The 22188-nt window shown below is 38.7% G+C and overlaps 1 protein-coding gene across 1 annotated transcript; it reads right to left on the reverse strand.

The window, feature by feature from the left end:
* Positions 1–2110: 2110 nt before the first annotated feature.
* LOC133870391 (protein TIFY 8) lies at positions 2111–19043 on the reverse strand. The gene is made up of 6 exons (XM_062307504.1): positions 18511–19043; positions 17333–17517; positions 16773–17227; positions 16552–16639; positions 3055–3271; positions 2111–2518 (listed from the first exon to the last, which is right to left on the reverse strand). The coding sequence occupies exons 1-6, from the start codon at positions 18773–18775 to the stop codon at positions 2430–2432; spliced, it is 1299 nt and encodes a 432-aa protein (XP_062163488.1). The 5' UTR covers positions 18776–19043; the 3' UTR covers positions 2111–2429.
* Positions 19044–22188: the final 3145 nt, after the last annotated feature.

Here is a 22188-nt window from a genome sequence, read left to right on the forward strand (position 1 = left end):
TAAAAACAGGTGAAAAATAGAGACTATCCGTCAGTTTTTCCATCAAATTTTCCAACGGAGTTTTTACCAAATTAGGCTATCTCCAGCCGTTGGAGTTAAAATAGCTACTCAAAAAGTACAAATCTTTACTTTAACCACTGTGTATCTTAAAAACACTCCAACAATAATCTCTATTACATTCTTCATTTTCTTAAAATATTATTTTTTAATCTTTTTCTTTATTTATTTTTTTTTTTTTTTCACTTCTCCCTCTCACTCTCCGGTCTCCCCCAACCCCAACCCATCTCCCCAACCCCAACCCGTCTCATTTCTTGAGCTGATGAGGATTGGCGAGCGTCGAGATGATCGGCGACGAGGAACCAAAACTTGGACAAGTCGAGGATCTGGCAGGCCTCGGCAATGACGATGCAGAGATCGGGTCCGACGATGACGGCGTAGTCAACGGAGGCGTGGATTTTGGTGTGGGGGAGGAAGGCAACAACGTGCTGGAGGAAAGGGTGTCGGGCTTGGTGTCAATGAGGACGAGCTCATCAGCAAGGTCTTGGGTGAGAATGACGACATTGCTGAAGACGGAGGAAAGAAGGGCAACGGTGGTGAACGAGAGGGAAGGGGTTGGTGGTGTTGACCAAGAGGGGCGGAGGATTTCGTTAGGCATCAGGACCAAGAGGGACGAAGAGGGAGAGTGGGAGATTGAGAAAATATTAGATGAGGGACGGAGAGTGACAGAGAGGGACGGAGAGGGACGAAGAGCGATCGGAGAGGGAGAGAGAAAAAATTAATAAAAAAAAGTCTAAACACATGAACAATGAATAGCCATTGTTGGCTATTTACTGTTCATGTGTTTAGAAAAATGGTTAAAGTAACCATTCTGTTGGAGAAGAAAAAAAAAAAGCAAAAAAACTCAAATTTGACTATTTTGGCTAAAATAACAATTCTGTTAGAGATGGCCTTAAGAAGTCATCAAGCATGGCTACTTTGGTCTTCAAATTTTCTCTTAATTTTTTTTTTTATTAAGGTAAATATATATGTATTTTTACGCTTAAAAACTAAATTTGGTTACTATCAAAATTAGGTTTGACCTATCATTCATATTTTAGCCCCTTAATGACTAATGAGAAATTCTCATTTCGTTCTTGCCATCAAGTCACCCACAGTTACGTAATAAAATGGACACAACATATCGATCGGTCCTATCAAATTACAATTATATCTTCAAAAATAATGAAAAAAAATAAAAAATAAAAAATTACCTCTTCCGGCCGGCCTCCACACCCACGCAGAATGGCCAGCCTCCACGCCGCTGCCGCCCCCCAACATTATTAACCTTCACCCCTTCACATAGGAGGTTTACTTGTTCTTTTTTTTTTTTTTTTTTTTGAAGTTTTATTATTTCTCAAGAAATAATTATAATTTAATAGAAAGTGATAAGTACGACATGCCCATTATGGATTTGATAAATGGGTATAAAGAATAGTACTATTCAATTAACAAACAAAAAAAACATACAAGAGTAATGCTACTCTCCGCACCAATATTACACCGACTGATGTGACATAATAAATGGGTACTAAAAGTAGCATTACTCAATATACAAATAGATAAAACTTCATTGGGCCTCCAATTATCTTCTTTTCTTCTTTCTTTTCTTTTCTCTTTTTTTTTTTTCTCCCTGGATAGACTTCATTCATGCTCATAACATCAATGCCAACCTACCCAACACCATTAGTCAAAGGAGGTAGCTCTTTTCTGTTTTTTATTTCTAAATAACTTGAGAATGAGAGGAGGATGAGATTCATAAGGGTAGATCCTAAGTCCACCCAAATAGAGTACTTTGACTAGAGACAAAGCCACCAGCCCCAACTCTGACTCTCATGGTATTTTATATATTTCTTCTTTCTTTTTAGAGGATATGCAGATATGGCAAAGATATATCAGGACCTTTGCTCTGATACAATATTAAATCACTAATTATCCTAAAAAGTTAAGCTAATAGGAAATGAAAAGTTTAATCATTTAATTAATATTCTAACAGGTACTTCATAAAAGCTTATACTCCAAGGGTGGTAGAGAGTGAAAATTAATAGAACACTAGAATTTTATGACACACTGCTAAACCTAACCAACTCCAATTCTTATAAAAGAAAATAATATCCATATACTCTTTGATCTGGGATAATATTATGAATTGAAATGGATCCATTTCCATGAGGCATCAAACTAAAAGCATATTATATATAGATTTGGCAAGTGCTGTATCTGATTCTGAATCTGATAGCTCTATTGGGTCCCCTAGAAACAAGGAAAGCCGCACCCCACCACCAAAAAAGAAAAGGGTAGAGAGCCCGAAAAATATCAGAGGAAGAATAAGCTCATTTACCCTAACCTGTATCTAGATTTTGAAATAATTAACACCTATTCGAGTCTGAAAATCATAGCTCTCTTTTTGCTTCTTGATTGGGTTCTGCTGCTTTACCAGGGTTGCTTGTGTCTTTTGGTATAATGCTCCCTTGAAGCCCCCCTACAACAGTTTTTAGCAATCAATAACAGTATATACATGAAAAACGAGAATGAATGATTCCATATCTCAGTAAAAATCCTCAGGGAAGACCCATCATGACCAAGGTCACCAATATGATATTAAAAAATTCCTCAGGGAAGACCCATCATGACCAAGGTCACCAATATGATATTAAACAAAAGGAGGGAGGGAGGGAGGGAGAGAGAGAGAGAATCATTGCTGAAATCCTGAAAGGAATGGCCAAAGATCCTCTCCATTTCATGGTCATGGTTCAAAGTTGGTACATCTCATGGTGTATACGATGCTACAATATTTAATTTTAAAAAAAAACACGTGTTAATATTGGCATCATGTACGAAAAGGAGATCAAGGATCCTGTTCCGAAATGAAGTATTTCAGCAGGTGTTAAGATAGAGTGATTTTAGGTGCAGGACAAAGCAAAGCTAACTCATTCATGTAAACCAAATTGGATGCACTTTTTCATTCTGTATTAAACACAGCACCTCAAAGACATGGTCATCGGGCAGGAGGATCACCTGATGGTGTCAATGTTTGATCAGCTGAGCCACCTCCGTGATTAGAAACACCGGTGGCAGGTAACCTCCCACGAAACTCCCGAGAAAGTGCCATGCCTGCTTCATTGTCTCCACCAGGCATGTTACTTTCACCACCTGGCCTTGCAGTAGATTTGGGCGAGAAGGTTGTTGACCAAGAGCCTCCGTTTGATCCAGCTAAGGCCATTATAACATCTGCCTGAAACACATATTAGGAAGCAAATAGTGATTATTCATGTCATGCAGAAGTAATTATTTCAGGTACCGTAACAGCATAGAATCCAATGACATGCGGACCACCTAAAATCCCCAGGAAACCAAGAAGCATGTACCAAATACCCATAGTTTGTTTGATATATTGAGATGTTCATCTTAGTTTTGCTAGCTTTCAATTCAGCTGTTTCTTGAGAAGTGGACTAAATGTGCATTACACTATTTAATATACAGGTGCACAAAGTACATAGTATTGCAAATTCTCTCTGAAGTAGTATTCATCAAGGGCTTTATTTGGTAGATGATATTTAAAAGCTTATGAAAAGTAAAGACGGAGCTATTTTTTTATTTTTGTTAGCAACCGCGTTCTGCTGATTGTACAAGAACTTCCATGTTCATTGTTTTATATCAATTTATGAGAAATAACAAGCTACGCCAACATATATGTATTCACCGTCATCCTGAAGACATTGAATCGTAAATTTCATCCAATCGATACCCACCATATCATGACATAATCGAACTTTAGAAGGCAAACCTAAGTGAAGTGGATTTAGACATCAACAAAACAACTCAGTATCCAAAAGAGGAAGTAATGAGTAAAATTCCCAAGGAACCACACAATAATACTGGCACAAAATGTTTTCCCCACTTTTGGGTGTTTGGGGAGGCCGAAAATTTTTGCCAGACCGAAAACAGTTGACCAAGGTAAACAAGGCTAATGGGGCGTACATTTTCCACCAACCAAAGAGACCAAGGACTTCCAATATACCACCGCAGCAGAAAATAATGTCCTCTCAGTCCCCATCCCCACCACCACCACCTAACCCACGGTCAACCAGAATGACCCATCAGCTCCCAGCGTGGCCGTGGCCATCCCCGTAAGGTCAAGAAGAACGAGAACCTGCGGCCCAACATAGCGGCTTCACCAGGGCACCACAACCCACGCAACGACAACGATGGCGACAAACTCCACTGCAATCATTTCAGAGCCGGTGAGGTGGGAGAGCATGGTGAGGGTGGTGCCCTCCATGGATGCGGTGGCGAATGTCTTCTATACTCACAAGGAGCCTAATTTCTTGCTCATGTGGCAGAGGAAGAGGCAATACAGCTCGAGCAGTAGTGGGATCATCATTGGGGGGAGGAGGGTGAGGGTCTTGACCAATGCGCATTCAGTGGAGCACCACACCCAGGTGAAGCTGAAGAAGCAAGGTTCGGATATCAAGTACTTGACCACGGTGTTGGCTATTGGGACTAAGTGTGATATCGGTAATGGGTGTGTGCCAATTTTGAGTGAGGGGTGACGGCAATGGTGTCTGGTGGTGTTTTTAGAGCATTTTCAAGTTCCAATTAAACACTTGACAATGTTTTCTAAACCATTTTCAGGTTTGCAACAAAACACCAGAAATAACCAGTTTTCCTTGAAAAAAATTTCTGACAAAAAGACATTTTACACCACAACAAACGGGGCCTTACACATTTCAAGAAAAGCATGACGCACCTGAACCAATGGTGCGTCAAACAATTTTCATAATAAGCATAACGAGACATGAGTAGAACTACTACATTTAAGACTTTCATCAGGAATATCTAGCAATATAGGAGGACTAGACAAATCAAGAGTACAAGAAGAGTGTAAACGAATTACCGGTACTTTAGTATATCAAGGTTGTTGACATTTGGCAAGCACATGATTTTAAGAAAAGATTCAGAAATGACAATTAGTAATATGAATAAGCAACTCTTGCCTTAAAAGTATCCAGAACCATGCCTCCTAAAAATCTCATGTACCTCAAGGCAGTAATTGCACAATTGTGATTGTCATTGTCAAGGAAATTCAACATCTTCCAGATAAAACATATATTTATAAAGCTTAAGCAAAAAAATTGTTGTCACACGTTCAGTGCCTGAGTTTGAGTAGTGAATTCTTAGCAACAGCTGTGGCCCAACAACAATGAAGGGGTGAAGTCATGAATAACACGATTTGCTTATGAATCCTACAGCAGTGACAGGGCCATCCAGTTAACTGAAGTTTATGTCCTACAGCCATGAGCTTATGGTGGTGCCTACGAAGTATAGATGATGTTCCAATTTGATACAACTACTGTGCACCAAGCACGTTGCTCCAAGCATCCATGGTGCATAACATGCTGCGATATAGGTAGGTTGGCTTATTGACACCTGGGAACCCCTTACAAGGAAAATGCAAACCCAAAATTCTTTTTTCATCAAAACAACTGAGTACAAGGCCCTGTGCAAGTTATGACATACACAAGTACAATAAAAGACCTTTTCCAGTAATTTCCAGTTTTGATGATTGAGATATAGGATATGTCCAAGAAAGATCAACAAATAAATTTCCTAAAGTGATTTGACACCGTGGGTTTAGGTTTTGTTGAAAGACGCAGCATGAAAATGATTTTACTTTAGCACAAAACAAACTTGTTCCTGGAGTGCTTAACATGGTTGTTTCATATCACACGAGCTTTAGAAGGAGAACCAAAAACTTTTGGCATATTCATAATCTATGGATATCATAACAATCCATGAGAGAGGTAATGATGGATCTTTCTTAAACCTTAACAAGACTTTAAACAGTTCATCAACAATTCCCATCATCAGATGTGAAGGCCTGAAAAATCCAACACTCCTATGAATCTAAGTGCAAGCCTAACACAGTGTTTATATCAGTATTTGTGCCGATGATTTGAGAATCGCCGCACATACAACTCCAAAAACTCTAAAAAAGTTTTGCACTGCAATTTATAGACTAAGTAGTGTATTTCTGATCGCAGATTCTCATATTTAGCAAAGGAGTTCTACTGGTATAATTCTACAGCATGCAGATTAGCAAACTTAGTAGTTAACTACAACCTTGGTAGTGTCAATAGTGTGTTTTGAAAGTGAGCATCATAAGGTGAATAGTACTTGCATATCTTTAGCCCTCAGAAGACACAAATTCATAATAATTGTGGACATAAAGCAAAAACAGGAAACTGACTATTAAAGACAGTTAACCAAAAGATATCATTAACTGGTTTTCTGAGTTGAAGAGAAGAGAAGAACACAGAAGAAGAGAAAAGAGAGGAGAGAAACTGATTTATTCCATGATGTTCATTCCATATGCTTTTAACTAGAAGAGGAATACAAACTTACTATGGAAAGGAATTATTAGGAGGTTACAATCAGAATAATAGAAATAAGTAAGAGAATAAAATCATGTCATATCGGTAGTTTCCATCTTCAACACTCCCCCTCAAGCTGAGGCGAAGACGTCTCGCATGCCCAGCTTACATAAGCCTAAATGAAGAACACTACTAGACGCTCCCTTTATCAAGATATCTGCAACTTGTTCTCTTATCTCCACATACAGTGCTTCTCTTATCTCCACATACAGTGCAGATTATACCCGCTCGGAATTTTTCTTTAATAGACGGTCAATTTCATCATGCTTGGTTCGATCACGTAGGACTGGATTGTGAGCAATATTAATTGCCGTATACAGTCTCATATAGGGGTGTAAACGAGCTAAGCTACTCACAAGTTTACTCGAAATCAGCTCGATTAAAATCGACTCATGCTTGACTCGATTATTAAATTGGTCATTCGTGAACACAAAATTAGATTCAATTATTAAACAATACATACTCGTAGAAACTTGACTCGACTCGATTGATGTTCGTAAACCTAGTCGTATAAGAATCGGCTCGACTCGATTGATGTTCGTAAACCTGGTCGTATAAGAATCGACTCACTTATTAGGACTAGACTCGTATATATTATTAATGTGTGTGTGTGTGTGTGTGTATCCGGCTCTACCCAAACTTTTCTGGTTCACTCCAATATTCCCCACTTGCCCGATTGTTGCTGAGCAATTTTTGGATATCAAACGGACCTTCCCATAAGGTAATTTTAATGTGGCCGATTACCCCTCTTAGAAATTAATCAAACTTGCTGGCTCAGAGTAATTCTAAAAGTCCCTCATGTGTCACTCTTGTGTCCCTTTAAAAATGAGGTGGCTTTTAAAATCACCATTTGCTCAAAATTCAATAGTGATCAATCACAAGTCCAATGGTGATTTTAAAAAGCCACCTCATTTTTTAGGAACACAAGAGGAACTTCTAGGATTACTCGTTGGGCTCAACATGTCCACTTGTTTATGAAGTGGTTGACCATCCTCTCTTACCGAATAAAACCCGTTTTAAGTGGATCCCACTTAAGTACCAGGTGATGATGAGATTAGAAAGATTTTTACCATAAATATCCACTTTCGTTGTGTGTGTGTGTGTGTGTGTGTGAGAGAGAGAGAGAGAGAGAGAGAGAGAGAGAGAGAAGCCATTCTCTCAGTCAAAATGGCTATAATGAGTTAAAAGAGTGGAGAGACAACTTGTGCAAAACCATTAGTCCAATTATATGGAATATTATTTTTCCCACGCCAAGCTATATCGCAATTTCCAAGACTGACTCTTCCAATGCCCAAGACACGTGACTTCTCACCTCCTGCCTCACTAACTTTCCCAATTCTCCAAGTCTTCCTTGTCATGCATGCTTCCAAATTTCCACTACTTTCTCTTCTCCTTCTCAACGCATGCCCTCAACAAGTCATTTATGCAACTTTTCAATATCAGACCTATGACATACCCATCTTCATGCTTAGACTCTATCCTCCATTGCAGACCCAATGCATTCTTCTTTCTTCTATTTTCCTTTCTCAAGTAGACCCGTAACAAAAAGACAACCCTTTGTGCCATCCGTAGCCGGCGAGCAAGGCAGCGCGAAGCCCTCCACAAGGACATCAGTGATCTCCATGTCGTGATCCTCCGGTAGCCTCTCCAAGTCGTCCTTTTAGCTTCTAAAACAACACTGCCTCCACCGGAGCAAGAGCAGTAGATCGTAGCCATTCATCATCGTCCATGTATTCGTTTTCGCGCAGAGATGGAGACCGCATGAGATGTTGGATTTAAGGCCGTGGAGGGAGTACTCGAGCCGAGCTCAAACACAAAAACTAGGCTCGAGCTCGAGCAAGAGCAAGCACTACTCTCTCAAGCTCGACTCGTTTACACCTCTAATCTCATAGAATCCTTGGAATCAAACCCAACCTCTTTCAAGAATATCTTCAACCATAATATTTCACACACTCCATGAGTCATGACTCTAAATTCTGCTTCTGCACTAGATTTGGTAACCACTAATTATTTTGTGCTACGCTATGTAACCGAATTTTCTCCTACAAATGTACAACATCCTAATGTAGATTGTCGATCCATAATTGATCTTGCCAATCTACATCTATACAGGCTTCTATTTCCAAATAATCATGTCGAGAAAACAACAATCTCTTACCTAGTGAAGATTTTAAGTGGCAAAGGATACAATAAACTACTTCCATATGGAGCTGTCGTGGAGAAAGCATAAACTCACAACACTAACAGCATATGCAATGTCTGGGCGGGTGTGAGATAAATAAACCAACCGGCCAACTAATCACTGATATCTACCTTTATCCACCAGCGGACACTCACTAGTTTCTCCCAGCTTAACATTCACCTCCACTGAATTATCAAGGGCTTTACATCCTAGCAATCATGTTTCCTTGAGAAGATCAAGGATATAATTTCGTTAGGAGATAAATATACCATGTTTGGACCTCGCTATCTCAATGCCCAAAAATTAAATTTTCTTTTTATAAGTAACAAAAATATATTAAAAAAAACGTAAAGCGCCCCTAAGTACACAGGTAGTATACACATGAACAACCAAACCAGCCCAAAAAAAGAAAGAAACCAACAAACCCGCTAGACCCTAAAACCCCAAAACCCAAGAACCACATGAGGCACTCAACACTACATCATGTGAGCCTTCTATTTCCAACGCCGAAAGGATGCGCTTGCATCGCCGTAATTAATGGAGCTTTTCAATTTCAACAGCTCCCCCATACCTTTGGTATTTTGGCGTGCAACCATAGTTTTCTGATGAAACTCCTCATCAATGACATCCAGGATTGCCAAGGACGGATCCTCGCCCTCATCACCATCCAACGCCCAGTCCAAGGGCATGTTGGGATGTAAAACACCCAAAGGGTAAATGGATTGTCCATCCTCCCCATACCAAATCTTGTCCCCATGATCCCACACTATGCTCTCCCCATCCAGGCCATAGCCTAACAGCCACTTTTGAGACTCGATCAAACCATTAAACCCGGAATCCTCATCCTTTTCAACGTTAGGAGAGCCGCAGCCACCCAATAGGGAAGGAGTCCTTTCCACCCCAACTTCCTTAGCAACAAGAGTCGATGACGACACGACCAACACTTTAAGCGAGAGAGTGGATTGTACTGACCGATTGAGAAACCCCCTTCCGAAGGAATCCCCTCGCCGAAGAAGATTGCTTAACAATAGCCTTCATGGAAACTGCCTTACTGGGATCCTCCACCTTAGAGTGCTGCAAAGACTTGGTCTCACCGACAATATCTATCCTCATTGCCGCCACTGTCTCTGCAAATAAGCTCTCATCCAAATGCATTGCTCTGCCTTCTCTAGCCCTCTATAGAGAAGGTTGAGCTACGTCCTCCAATGCCGACACCAAGACGAAATCGACTGAGACCGCCAAAGCTAAAAGACACCCACTGGCGAAAGCAGACCTCACCTAAGAAGTCCCACTCTACTGGACTTCAAAATCCCCAGTCGCAAATGAAGACAGAGCTTCGACCATCGATGGTGAAGAAACAAGCCTTGCCTGAGGACCTACGGCATCTTCAGGCAAGGAAATAGACCCAGGATCCGAAAAAACCCTAGGACCCGCTTCGGATCCAGAACCCATTTTCTCACAAACCAGTTTAGGGTTAGATGCGAACCAGCTCAAACGAAACCTTTTAAAACCCATTGTGGGTAATTGATCCAGCCCATAACCAACCACCTGGCCCACTTCAGCCTTAATCCGATTGCAAAACTTTCTCCACGCAAACCCTAGAATCTTCTTCTCCAAGCGATTTACGAGAGTACCCTTCATCTTCATCGCCTTCTTCAATGACCTAGAGCTCTCCTCTAAACTGGCCTCTGCCCTCTTCAAATTCTTCTCCAACTCAGAACAATCCATCGCCAATCTCAGATTCTCACCTCCGTTCTCCCACTCAAAACAAGCCGCCATTGGAAACAGATCAAGGTGACCCAAAATCGACTTCTTTAACCCACCAGAGTCCGTGGGAGAACTGATTGTAGCCCACACCACTTCCGTGAAGGAGCACCCATACGAAGAAGCCTTCGCACCTGCTCCCACCTGCTTCCACGCCGATGAAATCTCAACAGAACCCTGCAACTCAGACTTGGCTTGAAAAGGCACCAACAAATTTTTTTTAAAAAAAGTAGAGAATTTTATAAAAAACGTAAAAGACGCCCCTAAGCATACAGGAAGTATACAAAGAGGAAACCAAAACAGGAGAACAAGAGGAGAGGGGAAAAACACCCGAAAAACCCAAAAACATAAGGAAACCCAAAGACCCCTACAAAACCAGCCCACAAAACCCAAAGACTAAAACATTACATCAGAGGCCCTCTTGCCTTGCCCTGGCTAGAACTAAAACTCCTAGCATCATAGTTAATAGTGCACTCTAGGTTCTTCACTTCACGACACCCTTTAAACTTAGAAGTGGGGACTGGAGCCTCCAGACGATGCTCCGCATCAATTAGAGCCATGAAGTCTAAAAAGGCCTTCTCATTCCCCTCGTGAGAAACCCCCAAAGTTTGAAAACAGAGGCTAAGATCAATAGCTATCCCGGGAGAACCAACAAATGGCACAACTCTCCCACAAACGGACGCCATCCCCATCCTTCACGACCTTCGGGAAGCCAGATGATACCTTTCCGACCATCCTCTGCAGAAACCGTCACCTCCAGATAACAGCCAGCCTTATTACCGCCCCCACGGACCATTAGCACCTTCTCAACTTCACGATAAGACTTGGCGAAGTCTTCTATACTCGGAGACTTCAACACCTCTTCAACTGTATCCACCAGCCAAACAGAGCATTGGACACTCAAGCACACAAACCCAACAAAATCTTTCCTCCTATCCTCCAAAAGAAATTATGCCTTATCTTCACGCACCGAAAAGAAGAATTTTTTTGCTTCTGCAGAGAGAGGGCACTCCATATCAGCACTGCATGATATCTCCACATGAACGCTCCACCACCAGCCGGAAACCAGCACCAACCTCACTCAGAACTGAATAGACAAAACCACATCAGAAAGAACAACCAAAAACAAAGAGTTACGCAAAAACCCAACGCCGTCTGAGCTTCTAAGTAGCAAGAGAGAACGGAACCCTAGTGGGACACGCCTACATGCACCACCACTGGGGCGAGGCAGGAAAGGGGAAAAAAAAGGGGGGGAGGGGGGCGAGAGAGGCCTAGAGAGGCGAGAAAAGACAAATTGCCCAAGTCTTTTATTTCAAACACGTTGGCCAGAGTTTTTTTAAGTTTTGTATCTCCTCATCATTTCCGAATACTACAATATCATCAACATGCACAATCAAAGCTATTACCTTTCCTTGAGTGGAATGCTTAATAAAAAGTGTATGATTAGCTTGACTTTGCTTGTAACCAAATCTCTGTATAGCCCAGGAAAACCGCTTGAACCATGCTCTTGGAGATTGTTTTAGGCCATACAAAGCCTTCTTTAGTTTGCACACTTTTCCCATAGAAGATGAATCTTTATAGTCCACGACGAACATTTTTCATATCAAATTGACGCAGAGGCCAATCCAAATTTGCTACTACAGAAAGTATAATCTAATTGAGTTCATCTTTGCTACCGGAACAAATGTTTCCTCACAGTCAATCTCATAAGTTTGTGTAAAGCCTTTTGCAACTAACCAGGTCTTGTATCGTTCCACAAAACCATCAGCCTTATACTTAATGGTGAACACCCACTTGCATCCAATAGTCGTCTTCCCATTAGAGATTTGAACAAGATCCTACGTATTGTTTTCGTGAAGGGTTTTCATCTCTTCTTGGATCGATACAGTCCACTTTGGATCACTAACTACCTCCTGTAGATTTTTAGGAATAGACATAAATGACAATTTGGACACACAAAAACAATATGATGGTGAAAGGTTCTAATAGGAAACAAAATCAAATATGGGAATGGTGAGTATATGACCTAAATCCTTTGCGCTTGCAATAGGAAGATTCATATCATCGACAATAGGTATTACAAGATTCATATTAGGGATAGAAGTAGTACTACCCCAGTTAGGATCATATGTTTGGCATGTAGCATCAAGGATAGCCTTTTCTGGCGTAAACTCTCAACTCTTCCACAGGCTAAACATGACTTATCAATAGGTTTAGTAGGAGACTCCTTAGCAAGCTGTTATTTCTCCTGATCTAGCATAGGAGTAAGGAAAGGTAACAAACTCAAAAACTCCTCTTCACTCAAATTCTCCCCCTGAAGAGAAGCTTGGGTTAAGGAGAAATATGGTTGTGTTTCAAAGAACATAACATCCATTTAGAGAAATTCTTTCGCAATGGGAGATGATAGCGTTTATACTCTTTCTGCGTAGGAAAATAACCCACAAAGACACATTTGTGGGCCCAAGGATCTAACTTACCCCAACTTGGACCATGAATATGGACAAAACAAATACATCCAAACACCTTGGGAGAGACGCCTTTTGAAGTAGAGAAATGTGGGGACAACACCTCAAGGATCAAGCATTAAGGATCAGGTTACCCCTAGAAGATGTCGATTCTTCCGTTCAACAACACCATTCCGCTAGGAGGTATCGACACAACTAGTTTGATGAATAATGCCATGTTCTCGAAAATACGTCCCAAGACCACCTGACATATACTCACCTCCATTGTCAAAAAGAACAATTTTGATATTGGTATTAAATTGGGCCTAAATCATCTTGTGAAACATTTGAAACACAAAGAACGCATCACTTTTATCCTTTAACAAATAGACCCAGGTGGTCCCAGAAAAAACATCAATAAAAGAAACGAGCCACCAATAACCGAACAAAGAACCACATGTGAAGGGCCCCACACATCAGTATGAACAAAAACAAAAGACTCAGCACTTCTATTGATACTAGGAGAAAAAGACACATGATGGTGTTTGGCGAGTTCACAAGTTTCACACAGAAACTTAGAAACATTATTATGCAAAACAAAAGAAGGAAACATGCGTCGCAACAACAAAAAAAGAATGATGCCCTAATCGCTGATGCCAAAGCCATATTCTTGTTGCAGAGTTATCTACTCGAACGAAGTGATATGCCTGTGTGAGCCGACCTTGTGTTCTAGACTGAGAATTCAGGTAGTACAAACCATCCCTCAAGCTACCACTGTCAATCATCATTCATGTGACTAGGTCCTGAAACAAACAATAATGAGAATAAAAAATGACTCGAGAATTCAACTCACAGGTAATACATGCAATGAATAATAAATTAGTGACAAAATCAGGCACAAGAAGGACAGAAGACAAGGTCATAGAGGTGTGACAGAAATTGATCCTTTGCACGACACTAGCAACAAAGAAGCATCAATTATTCTAACTTTTTCTCTGTCAGAACAAGGATTATATGAAGAAAATAAAGGGGACATAGAAGTCATGTTATCTGAGGCACAAGAGTCAATGACCCAAGGATCATCAGAGTGAGGAGCAAATGCATTCAGAGCAGTGGCTAAATTACCTGTATGAGCAAAGGAAGAGGATGCAGTAGCAAATGTTTCTAATCGAGACATAAGACAACCTAGTGTTTCTAACTCTTCATTGCTAAAGCCCCCAATATCAGCAAAAGTAGAACTAGCATCTGGTGTGGAAATTGTCTCATGTAAGTAAGATTAACCCGAGGCCTGGTTCCTCCACCTGAGCGACCCCTGTGACCTCGGGTAGGACGACCATAAAGTCTCCAACAAGTTTCCTGAGTATGCCGAGACCTATTACAGTGGTCACAAAATAATGTCCTTGTCATTTGAGGTCGCCTCTGTTACTCTGCCACCATCTCGACTTCTAAGATGACCTTTCGAATTGAGTTGAGACGCACTTGTTTGAGCAAATTGAGCCCGTGAACTGTAATGAAGCATCGTGCCGCAACAACTCTCCTTATTTTGGACATATGAAAATACCTCCCTAAGTGACAGAAGAGAATCCTTTCTCAAAATCCGAACACGCACAGGATCATACTATGAGTTCAAACGAGCTAAGAACTCATAAATATGTCCCTCTTCTATTATCTTCTTAATTTTGACAACATCTACTACACACTCAATCTGCAAATTCTGATAATGATCCAACTCCTACCACAAACCACGAAGTTTATGAAAATAAGTAGCTACGGACCAGTCACCTTGGGTTGTTCCATGTATTCGTTGTTTCAATTCATAAATTTGTACTGCATTCCAAACTTCTTTTGTCGTGCTGAGAAATAAATATCATTTACTAATCTCTGGTAACATAGAGTATAATAACTAGGACGTAATTATTGAATTCTCAACCTCCCACTTGTCATAGGAAGGGTCATCTAACCTAGGTTCAAATACTTTCCCATTCAAGTATCCCATCTTTCCTCGATTCTTAATATATAACATGGTCAACTGCGACCAAGAAAGATAATTCAGCCCACCAACTTCACAATTGTGATTTGGAGAGTTGAATTCTCACTATAGGAGGTCACATGACTCTCTACCCCTTTTTTGTGAGTTTTTGTGGTCTGACTCGATTCCACCATTTTGAGTTTAGACATCCAACCAAATAGCTCCAACACAAGGGCTCAAGTGAGATTACAATGCAGTAAAAGGAATATTAGAATTCAACCATCAAAAACTACTGATCAATCATCTTCTTTTTTTTTGCTAAAAGACTAGTAATTTAGGACTCTTACCTGTCGTTTGGCAAACTGCTGAACAACTTGTCGTTTTTGCAAGTTCAAACGACAGATCTTCTGGAAGAACTCTGTACGACATGTTTTCCAACATTCATGTCGTTTTTGCTTCCTAAACAAATCATTTGCGCACCGCTGCCGGAGAGCGTATTGTCGCCACCGAAATACATCGGTAGTCCTCAAAAACTCAAGAAAAAACCCCAGAGACTACCAACAATCCAGAAGGGACAACCCTTCACGGTTGATTAGTCAAAAACTCACATTGCACAGTGCTCGCCGATCTATTGTCCCACCAAATCTCCACCGTTCGCCAGTGGTGCAACCCAAATTACACCGAGCAACACCCTGTCACGGCATTTGTGTCGGGTGCACCAATCGCACAGCCACAAATACGTGGGTGTGAGACAGTGCACCCAACCCAAAAGGAAACTCACAATCCAGGAAAAAAAAAATCAAGAACCCAAAAGTCTTTGATACCAAGTTGAAGAGAAGAGGAGGAGATAAATTGTTTTATTCCATGATGTTCATTCCATACGCTTGCATGGGTTTAAATAGGAGTGGAATACAAACTTATTATGGAACGGAATTATTAGGAGATTACAATCAAAATAATATAAATAAATAAGAGAATAAAATCATGTCATATCGGTAGTTTACATGTTCAACATTCTGCCTCCTAATAATGAATGTCAACGATTCAAGCTCCTCTCAGGAGTAGGTTAATGTTGCAGCTATGTCCTCTAGGCTCTAGTGGTCATATGTACAAATTTCCACTAGAATTGTGACTCGACATTATTATTATGGGACCCTAAGCAGGCCTTCTATAAAAACTACTATAAATGAAAACAGAAAATCAGAAGCAATCTTCCAACAAGCTTTGTCCAAAAAATTAACAAAAGTATGAGGGTTCATGAGTTCCAAATGCTGATATAAATCCTGTACAAGCATTATAAGGTGCACATTTAGTTGTGCATTGCAAACTGCAGTATCAATAACACGAGTACAGATGTGAAACAAACTCACAAATCCACGACCATGTTTCTTTAAACAAATTAGCAGTGGATGTATGGGTCAATATAAACCTCACATACATCTGTCGTTTCATAGATCGTGCCGCCTCTGCATTTCTACAGACAATGGCAGGCAACCGTGATATGATTGAACCAAGTTAATACCAATCAACTATGTACTTTTCCCAAATGATTCATCAACATCAACCAATTTAGGTCCTCGTTAAGCTAGCACCATAAGCTTATTCATCTAGCAGACAGTAGAATAACATACTTGCTTAAAGCTAATTCATCTACCTGACAGTAGAAACCAGTAACATTAAACAAAGATGACTCCACTTTTGGTAGAACAACAGAAAACAAACCTTATTTGGATGGACATCGTCAAAAACATGAGCTTGACCGCCATAAAATATAGTCATCTGCCGACTACCAGATGTTAACCCAAGTCGACTGCAATCACAACAGATACAAATACATGGTGTCAAGTATCTCCTCTCTCTCTCTCTCTCCCCTCCCCCCCCTCTCCCAAAAAAAGAAAAGTGAAATAGATAGAGAGGAGAATAAATCATATTGTCACATTTACCTGGGAGGAGCAGAAGATTCTGGCTCTAAAACATTAGTCCCAGACTTCTGTCTGTTGCCACTTGGCAGCACGGCAGATGAGTTCCTCTCAGAGACACCACTGGTGGCATTGATGGAACTCAAAATTACAGGGCCTTTAATCCCAGTTCTAGATCCCTCGTCAGCAGCTGATTGAGAGATGATTGAAGGACCAGCAGTGGCATCCCTGACTCTGTTCGAATGTACCTGATGCAGTATAGGTGCAAACTGGCCCCCACGTGGTGGGTATTGCACGGCAGGGCCAACATTCATAGACATAGGCCGTTCCCATTTGGAAACATTAGCATCGGTTCTACTGCCAGTGGGAGGCTGAAACACAAGAGAAGCAGGAGTTGGCCTCATTGACTGCATGCCAAAGAACACTTCATCATCATTGGACCTTCTATATCGCTCCCCCCCAGCTCCATTTCGGAGTAACTATATCAGAACATGACTAAAAATGTTAGAGAATATGAATCCACGTATGGGGTTCTTTTGGCTGTTTAAAAAGAATGGAGAAACATCAATCACTATCATTCACACCTTAATCAAATGCGAGTTCTCAAGAGAGTCATGATCCAAGATTCCATCTCTGGATGACCCCATAAAAGCAGAATCGGGATTATTTCGCTTACTTCCTACTATTCTGTTACTTATCTCATGCCCAGAAATATCACTCCTTGGACCATAAAAGGGAATCCCCTCGAGATGATTTCCAACCTGTCTTTCTATTAAAATTAATGGGAAAAAGAAGCTTTAATTTAGATGCCAAATCAGAAAAAGACCAAGCTTTCTTAAATGTGTTTCAGCAAAACAACCACAACAACTAAGCTACAAGATTAGTAATGCCCACTAATTAAGGTCAAAGATGGAAGGGATCAACTAAAGGACAAAAAGATATATAACAAAAACAAAACAAAGCATGCATATCATCATAACACAATGACTAAAGGGCAATAATAAGATGCTTAATTCGACTTCTCACTTGGTAATGAGAAAAAATTATCAAAGGAAAAGAATAAATTGCCTATAATATACATTCAACACTTTTTTATTCATCATGGTTTACACCAAACCACGTTGAAAAGGAAACACTAAACACTACATACAAAATTTAACAGAGACGTTTGCAAAAAATGAATATAGAATCAAGTCGAGTCCCAGAGAAAAAAGTGCAAAACTATAACAGATACAACAAACCCGTGTAGAGAGAGAGAGAGAGAGAGAGAGAGGACCTAGAAAGCAACCAACCCGTCACTGACCTCACTAAAACAAACCCGTATCAAAGACACCCGCCCCACTCTGAGACTGAGAAAAAGAGAGAGAGAAAGCTTCCAATATCACCAGATGAAAATCAAGACCATCCACTTGATTACACAGACACACAACACAAACAAGAACACAGTAACGCCAAATATAAATGAAATAACCTATTCATCAAAAAAAAAATATAAATGAAATAGCCCATGAAACTATAGAAAACCAAATAACGCTTCGACATTCCCAGATGAATCTAATAAATTAGAGAAAGAAAACATTTTTGTAAACATAAAAACAAAACCACCCAAAATACAAAGGGGAGGAAAAAAAAAAACTGTTTAAGAAAACCCAGAATCACAGAACCACCCTTTGAGCTAAAAGAGAAAGGAAGTTAGAAGAAACAGCAGTTGAAAATAAAAAAGCAGAGCAAAGTGAAGCACAGGTGTGACAGAGTGACTAACCGGAACCCAGATCAGAGGTGGTGGAGATGAGCCCTCGGGCACCACCGGAGGAAGCCCCAAGAGACGCCGAGGCCGACGGCGAGTCGGCGGCTTTGGGGGAAAAACCCAGAGGCGAATCGGCGGGCTTCTTCATGCCAAGAAAGTCATGGAACATTGGCTTAGCTAGTTGCTGTTGTTGTTGGCCTTGGCTTGCACTGTTACCGCTAGTGTTGGCGTTGGCATTGTTGGGCATAGTTTGATGCTGAGCCATTACTTGTACGGCCATCTCTTCCTCATCCCCATATTACTCTTCTGTAGAGCTTCTTCTCTTTCTCTGTGGTGAGAGGTTTCTCTTTCTCTAGGGAGAGAAACTAGAGAGACTCTGCGAAAAAGACAGCACGATTTTCTGAAAAGATAAAAAAAATAGTGAGAGACAGAGAATCAACGAGCTTTGTTGGAGAGAGAGATAGAGAGAGAGAAAGAGAGCGAGTAATAAAAAGCAAAAGGTTCTCTCCCTCTCTGACTCTCTCTCTCTCTCTCTGTCTCTGTCTGAGCCTTCGGTTGTTTTGTTTTGAGAATAAATGTTGGGCGTGGGTTTGTGTGTTTATTATTTACTTGTCAAATTACTTTCCTTCTTTCTTATTTCTACTCATAAATTATTTTCTCCTAATTAAATTTATTAAATTAATTATTTTTAATAAAAATATGTAATTCCTATAATCATTTTTAAAAGTGAGATCGTGTATTTATGCATAAAGAAATGCTATTATTATTACTCTTTAAACTCATTTATTAAATTTATTAGTTATTACACACCGACTAATATAGCGTGTTTTAAATTACTTTTCACCTAAAAAAAATAAAAGAAAAATCATTTAAAATACGCCAATATCAATTAATATAAATAATTTTAAGCGTGTGATGTTAACCTCTGATCTTATTTTGTCAAATTGCTTTCACTTCTTTCTTATTTTTTACTAAGAAAGCTATTTTTTAAATAAGTGAAAATTGAAAGAGATAATATTAAACATGGACTATTCTCAATATATTAATTTTTTAAAATAGACAAAGGAAATGAAAATGGAGATTGACCTTTTGAATAAATAGAAGATAAGTGAATAGGATTATTAAAATCTTTTTAGAGTAGACAATATTATTAAATATTCTAAAATACAATAAAAATATTAAAAAAATAATTAAAAAAAAAAAAGCATTATGGATTAGTTAAATGTGAAAATGACTGTTTTTATCTTTTGTTATTGAACTTGTGCTTAATATTCATTATAATAATGTTGGAGCGTTCAATTATTTGGAGACGTCTCCTTTTTAGTTGATTTCAACCGGAGATGATCCAAATTTCAATTATTTAAGCGAGTTGACTTTCCGTTGGCATACTATTTTTTAAATTATTTTCTCACAAATCCATTATTTTTCCTTCAACCTTGAAATTTTAATTATTTTTTAGTTTATTAAAATTAAACTCAAAATTTTTGAAACATTTTTTTGGAATTGGGACAGAAAAAGTTACACAACTAGGAATCACTTAGTCTTTTATGTATAAACCAATAAAATAATTCAAAAATCCTAATTTTTAGTACCTTGGTATTAATTTATGTATAACAAATATTCACGTTTAATTTATAATTCTCGAATGGATCTCAATTTATTTATGACAAAGTTTTTTCTTCAAACTGTCAATTAAATTGTCATTTATTTTTAAGGTACGTAATTTTTATATGCATTTTAAAAATATATAAAAGAATCGTATGCTCTAAAGACAGTGCTATCTTATTAAAAATATACGTAAAAATTTCATATTTTAAGAATAAATATCAATTAAATACATTGAATTATAATAAAAAAAATTGTAATAGAAGAAAATTTTGTCCACCTTTTTTATTGCACCATGTATTAGAAAGTACAATTAGAGGAGGGATTTATTTATTTTTTTAGTAGCTTTCACTTGTGTGCTACAGACGAGTACTGAAATATAAAAGGATTAAGCGTTGAAATGTAGACCAATGCCATAATTAAAGAGAATGGTTAAGTAAATTGGCAAATCTATAAGCTTATATATTATTTAGGAAAAGATATATGCTACTTGGCATGTTATTGTCCTTTTCTTATTTTTTTTCAATGATGTGACAATGTTAATTCACTTTTCAATCAATCTTAATTAAAGATGAAAGAAAGATGAAGAAAAAAAAATAGTAATTAATTGATAATATCACATCAACATAGAAGAACAGAAAAAAGCAAGATAATACAAAGTAACATTTATCTTAAGAAAAATATAAAATTAGTCAATGTGATTACACTGATTTGCACTAGAGATATGCTACGTTGTATTCTCTTATCCTTCTGTCCTGGCTGTATTAAACTATTTGCATATAGTGATCACTTAAACTTCGTTAGTCTCGGATTAGCCGGGAAAGTATTGCATTATATGATTCCACCGTATGAGAGAAGGCTGAGAGAATGACAAGATAATACTAAGTAGCATTTCCCTTTGCATTAAGCTCTCTAAGATTTAGACAGTAACTTAAAACTACACGTGATAAACATAAATAATAAATAACTCCTTACCCCAAACTTTCGTTTAAATTTTTTACCAAAAATCATTATAATGCCATATTAGTAGCAATAATAATACGACACGGTATCCCCTATATATTTATAATTGTAAGAAGTACTCGAATAACCTTAAATTGGTCAGAAGGCGGCAGCCAAACCATCCAAAGGATTTGGGAGTGGTCCGGCAACTGTTTTCGCTAAAATATTCAGACACAAGTTGGGACGAAAAATTATTAATTATTTGTTATTTATGCTAACCACGTAAAGTTTGAAGTCACTTTTTAATTCCTAAAAAACTTATTGTAAATTAATGCAATCACCTGATTTTATATTTTTCTTAATCATTTAACAAGACATTTATGAAATTTTATTCAGAGGCCCTACTGATAGCTATGCCTCATGCCTCATGCCTCATGCCTCATGCCCTAACTTGGAATCTTGGACACCCCATTGTCAACATTCGTTCCCGTTCCTAATACGTTATCTCTCTCTCTCTCTCTCTCTCTCTCTCTTTCTTTTCAAAAATAGTATACTATTATTTACAATGGCTTAAAAGAAAGGCAAAATGTTTAATAGAAATATTACTTTTAAATGAACAGTAGATTTGTACAGCTTATTTAAGTTAGAATTTTTACATCTGTAAAATTCTGAGAATTTACAATTTAGTTATATTTTTAACCTAATACTTAAGGAAAAAGATTTGGTTATTTTTTAAAAAAAAAAATTAAAAAAAAAATGCTACATGTACTTAAACTTTTACAAAGAGAACCTTACTAATTGATGTGAAGCTTATTAATTGGAGATAATCAAAACAATTAATAAAAAGAAATGATACGGATACTAATGAATAAGCTCCACATCATTTTAGTAAGGCTCCTTTTATAAAAGTTTAAGTACATGTAGCATTTTTAAGAAAAGATTATGCAATTACGGTGTTGACATTGTGGTTCTAATGCTAGTAAAGGAGGGCACATGAAGATTATTATATTTGACTAAGGTAATTGATACTTTTTAATATTGAAATAGATCATCACGCGCCAAAATGTGTCCCACAAGCACTTGTGAGTAAATCTTACTTGCTTGTGCACGCTTCGCACGCGTCAATGCGTGGTCAGCCCTACACCG

The sequence above is a fragment of the Alnus glutinosa genome, chromosome 6 (assembly GCF_958979055.1).
Source record: "Alnus glutinosa chromosome 6, dhAlnGlut1.1, whole genome shotgun sequence".
NCBI lineage: Eukaryota > Viridiplantae > Streptophyta > Magnoliopsida > Fagales > Betulaceae > Alnus > Alnus glutinosa.

Excerpts from the sequence above, each read along its gene's own strand:
- LOC133870391 (XM_062307504.1), bottom strand. The coding sequence starts at position 18,775 with ATGGCCGTACAAGTAATGGCTCAGCATCAAACTATGCCCAACAATGCC. Across the intron at positions 16,640-16,772 it reads GAATCTTCTGCTCCTCCCAG|TCGACTTGGGTTAACATCTG; the intron begins GTAAATGTGACA and ends TTGTGATTGCAG. Across the intron at positions 3,272-16,551 it reads ACGATGTCCATCCAAATAAG|GCAGATGTTATAATGGCCTT; the intron begins GTTTGTTTTCTG and ends TATGTGTTTCAG.